We start from the raw sequence: 4,000 nt of genomic DNA, 5'->3' as shown, positions 1-4,000 counted from the left end.
CCCAGAGAAGGACCAGGTACACACACACACACACACACACACACACACACACACTACCCAGAGAAGGACCAGGTACACACACACACACACACACACACACACACTCACTACCCAGAGAAGGACCAGGTACACACACACACACACACACACTCACTACCCAGAGAAGGACCAGGTACACACACACACACTCACACTAACACACTCACTACCCAGAGAAGGACCAGGTACACACACACACACACACACACACACACACACACACACACACACACTACCCAGAGAAGGACCAGGTACACACACACACACTCACACTAACACACTCACTACCCAGAGAAGGACCAGGTACACACACACACACACACACACACTCACTACCCAGAGAAGGACCAGGTACACACACACACACACACACACTCACTACCCAGAGAAGGACCAGGTACACACACACACACACACACACACACACACTCACTACCCAGAGAAGGACCAGGTACACATACACACACACACACACACACACACACACACTCACTACCCAGAGAAGGACCAGGTACACACACACACACACACCACACACACACACACACACTACCCAGAGAAGGACCAGGTACACACACACACACACACACACACACACTACCCAGAGAAGGACCAGGTACACACACACACACACACACACACACACTCACTACCCAGAGAAGGACCAGGTACACACACACACACACACACACACACTACCCAGAGAAGGACCAGGTACACACACACACACACACACACACACACTCACTACCCAGAGAAGGACCAGGTACACACACACACACACACACAGACGCTGACCCGTCCCCTGCGCAGGTGGACAGCGAGGACGTGACGGCGCCGTCGGACAGCGTGTCCATGGACCCTCAGCTGGAGCGTCAGGTGGAGACCATCAGGAACCTGGTGGACTCCTACACCAGCATCGTCAACAAGGCCATCAGAGACCTGATGCCCAAGACCATCATGCACCTCATGATCAACAGCGTACGTATCCCCCCCTCCAGCGCTTTGTTTCTCTCCCTCCAGCTCTCTCTCTCTCTGTCTCTCTCCCTCCATCTCTCTCTCCCTCCATCTCTCTCTCCTCTCTGTCTCTCCCCCTCCAGCGCTCTGTCTCTCTCCCTCCATCACTCTCTCCTCTCTGTCTCTCTCCCTCCAGCTCTCTCTCTCTCTGTCTCTCTCCCTCCATCTCTCTCTCTCTCTGTCTCTCTCCCTACAGCTCTCTGTCTCTCTCCCTCCATCTCTCTCTCCTCTCTCTCTCTCCCTCCAGCGCTCTCTCTCTCTCCCTACAGCTCTCTGTCTCTCTCCCTCCATCTCTCTCTCCTCTCTCTCTCCCTCCAGCGCTCTCTCTCTCCCTACAGCTCTCTCTCTGTCTCTCTCCCTCCATCTCTCTCTCTCTCTGTCTCTCTCCCTACAGCTCTCTCTCCCTCCATCTCTCTCCTCTCTGTCTCTCTCCCTCCAGCTCTCTCTCTGTCTCTCTCCCTCCATCTCTCTCTCTGTCTCTCTTCCTCCAGCTCTCTCCCTCTCTGTCTCTCTCCCTCCATCTCTCTCTCCCTCCATCTCTCTCTCCTCTCTGTCTCTCTCCCTACAGCTCTCTCTCTGTCTCTCTCCCTCCAGCTCTCTCTCTGTCTCTCTCCCTCCATCTCTCTCTCTGTCTCTCTCCCTCCATCTCTCTCTCTGTCTCTCTTCCTCCAGCTCTCTCCCTCCAGCTCTCTCTCTGTCTCTCTCCCTCCATCTCTCTCTCTGTCTCTCTCCCTCCAGCTCTCTCTCTGTCTCTCTCCCTCCATCTCTCTCTCTCTCTCTCCCTCCAGCTCTCTCTCTGTCTCTCTCCCTCCATCTCTCTCTGTCTCTCTCCCTCCATCTCTCTCTCTGTCTCTCTCCCTCCAGCTCTCTCTCTCTCTCTCCCCCCAGCTCTCTGTCTCTCTCCCTCCATCCCTCACTCCCTCTCTCTCTCCCTCTCTCTCCCTCCATCTCTCTCTCCCTCTCCCTCCCTCCATCTCTCTCTCCCTCCATCTCTCTCTCCCTCTCTCTCTCTCCATCCCTCACTCCCTCTCTCTCTCTTTCTCTCCCTTTCTCGCTCTCCCTCTCTTTCCCTCCCTCCCTCACTCCCTCCCTCCATCCCCAGGCTAAAGACTTCATCCCCAGACCCCCTCTCTCCCCCAGGGCGGGATTCGAACCCACGCTCTTATGAGCTCTAGCGCTCGCGTGCGGGGTGTCCCAACTCGCTACCTACCCCAGCCCTCGCAAGGACTTCACTCGGCTACACTCACGCACCCCCTTCTCTCCCTCCCTCATCCCTCCCTCATCCCCCAGGCGAAGGACTTCATCCACTCGGAGCTGCTGGCGTACCTGTACTCGTGCGGCGACCAGGGCAGCCTGATGGAGGAGTCGGCGGAGCAGGCGCAGCGGCGCGACGACCTGCTGAGAATGTACCACGCCCTGAAGGAGGCGCTGGTCATCATCGGGGACATCTCCACCACCACCGTGTCGGCGCCGCTGCCCCCCGCCCGTGGACGACAGCTGGATGGCCAAGGACCCGAGGTGACGCGCGCGCGCGCACACACACGTACACACACACACACACACACACACGTACATGCATCATACATGCATACAGAAAAAAAAATATATATCATACATACATACACACACGCGTACATGCATACAGAGCTACACACACACACACACGCGTACATGCATACAGAGCTACACACACACACACACACACACAGCGTACACACACACACACACATACACACACACGCGTACATGCATACAGAGCTACACACACACACACACACGTACACACACGTACACACACACACACATACACACACACGCGTACATGCATACAGAGCTACACACACACACACACACACACACACACACATATATACAGTACATCATCATTCATGCACACGCAGGCACACACACACACACACACATACAGAGCTATACACACATATAGAACTACACACACACACACACGTACAGTACAGAGGTACACACACACACACACAGCTACATATATGTACAAACACACACACTGAACCGATAATAAATTGTAGCCTGCTATACAAGTCTAAATCTATATAGACTTATATATATATATAGACATTTTGACAGACATATTTATACATATATATATGTATGTATATATGTATATATTGTATATAATGTGAATTCTCTGCTGTCCCTCCCCCAGCCCTCCCCCGGCGGCCCGCCCCCCTCCATCCTCGGCCCCGCCCCCTAGCCGCCCCCCGGCGGTGCGAGGCCCCACCCCCGGCCCGCCCCCTCCGCTCAACCCCGCCCCGGCCCCCGCCGCCCGCCCCGGCCTTCGTGGCGCCCCCCGTGCCCCTCCCGCCCCGGCCCCACGCCCGCCAACGAGCCCCCGCCTCTGGTGCCCTCCAGGCCGGCGCGCGTCCCCCCAGGCCTGCCGCCCCGGCATCCCCAGGTAAGAGCCCCTCTCCTGGGCTGGGCTCAACCCGGACCCCCCCCCCGTCTCTGGGTGGGTCATGGACGTGTGTTTGTACCGCTGGGGGGGGGGGGGGGGGTTGTGGTTTTTGACGTCTCTCTTTTCGTTTTCTGTCCCCTCACTCCATCTTTCTCTCCTTCTGTCTGTCTCTCCATCTCTCTCCCTGTCCTAACGGTCTCTCTCTCACTTCCCGTCTCTCTCTCTCTTTATCTCTCTCTCAGTTCAAAATGCTTTATTGGATCATGAATGTCACGTGAACAATATTGCCGAAGCGTACAATTCAATTATGATATGAGGAAAAAGTAATTCATTAATTCAAAGCATTCTCTCTCTCATTCTCTCTCTCTCATTCTCTCCATCTCTCTCTCTCTATCATTCTCTCTCTATCATTCTCTCTCTCTCTCTCTCTATCATTCTCTCCATCTCTCTATCATTCTCTCCATCTCTCTCTCTCTATCATTCTCTCTCTATCATTCTCTCCATCTCTCTATC

At 54.9% G+C, this 4,000-nt stretch overlaps 1 protein-coding gene across 1 annotated transcript; it reads left to right on the top strand.

The window, feature by feature from the left end:
• The first annotated feature begins 792 nt into the window (after nt 1–792).
• On the top strand, nt 793–3,356 carry LOC311329256 (dynamin-2-like). The gene is made up of 4 exons (XM_084463129.1): nt 793–805; nt 853–1,020; nt 2,347–2,574; nt 3,239–3,356. The coding sequence occupies exons 2-4, from the start codon at nt 895–897 to the stop codon at nt 3,284–3,286; spliced, it is 402 nt and encodes a 133-aa protein (XP_084319255.1). The 5' UTR covers nt 793–805; nt 853–894; the 3' UTR covers nt 3,287–3,356.
• The last annotated feature ends 644 nt before the right edge of the window (nt 3,357–4,000 follow it).

This window comes from Borostomias antarcticus, assembly GCF_949987555.1.
Source record: "Borostomias antarcticus genome assembly, contig: scaffold_1322, whole genome shotgun sequence".
Taxonomy (NCBI): domain Eukaryota; kingdom Metazoa; phylum Chordata; class Actinopteri; order Stomiiformes; family Stomiidae; genus Borostomias; species Borostomias antarcticus.
The sequence above is the reverse complement of the archived record's forward strand: the minus strand, read 5'-3'. Positions and strand labels throughout refer to the sequence as shown.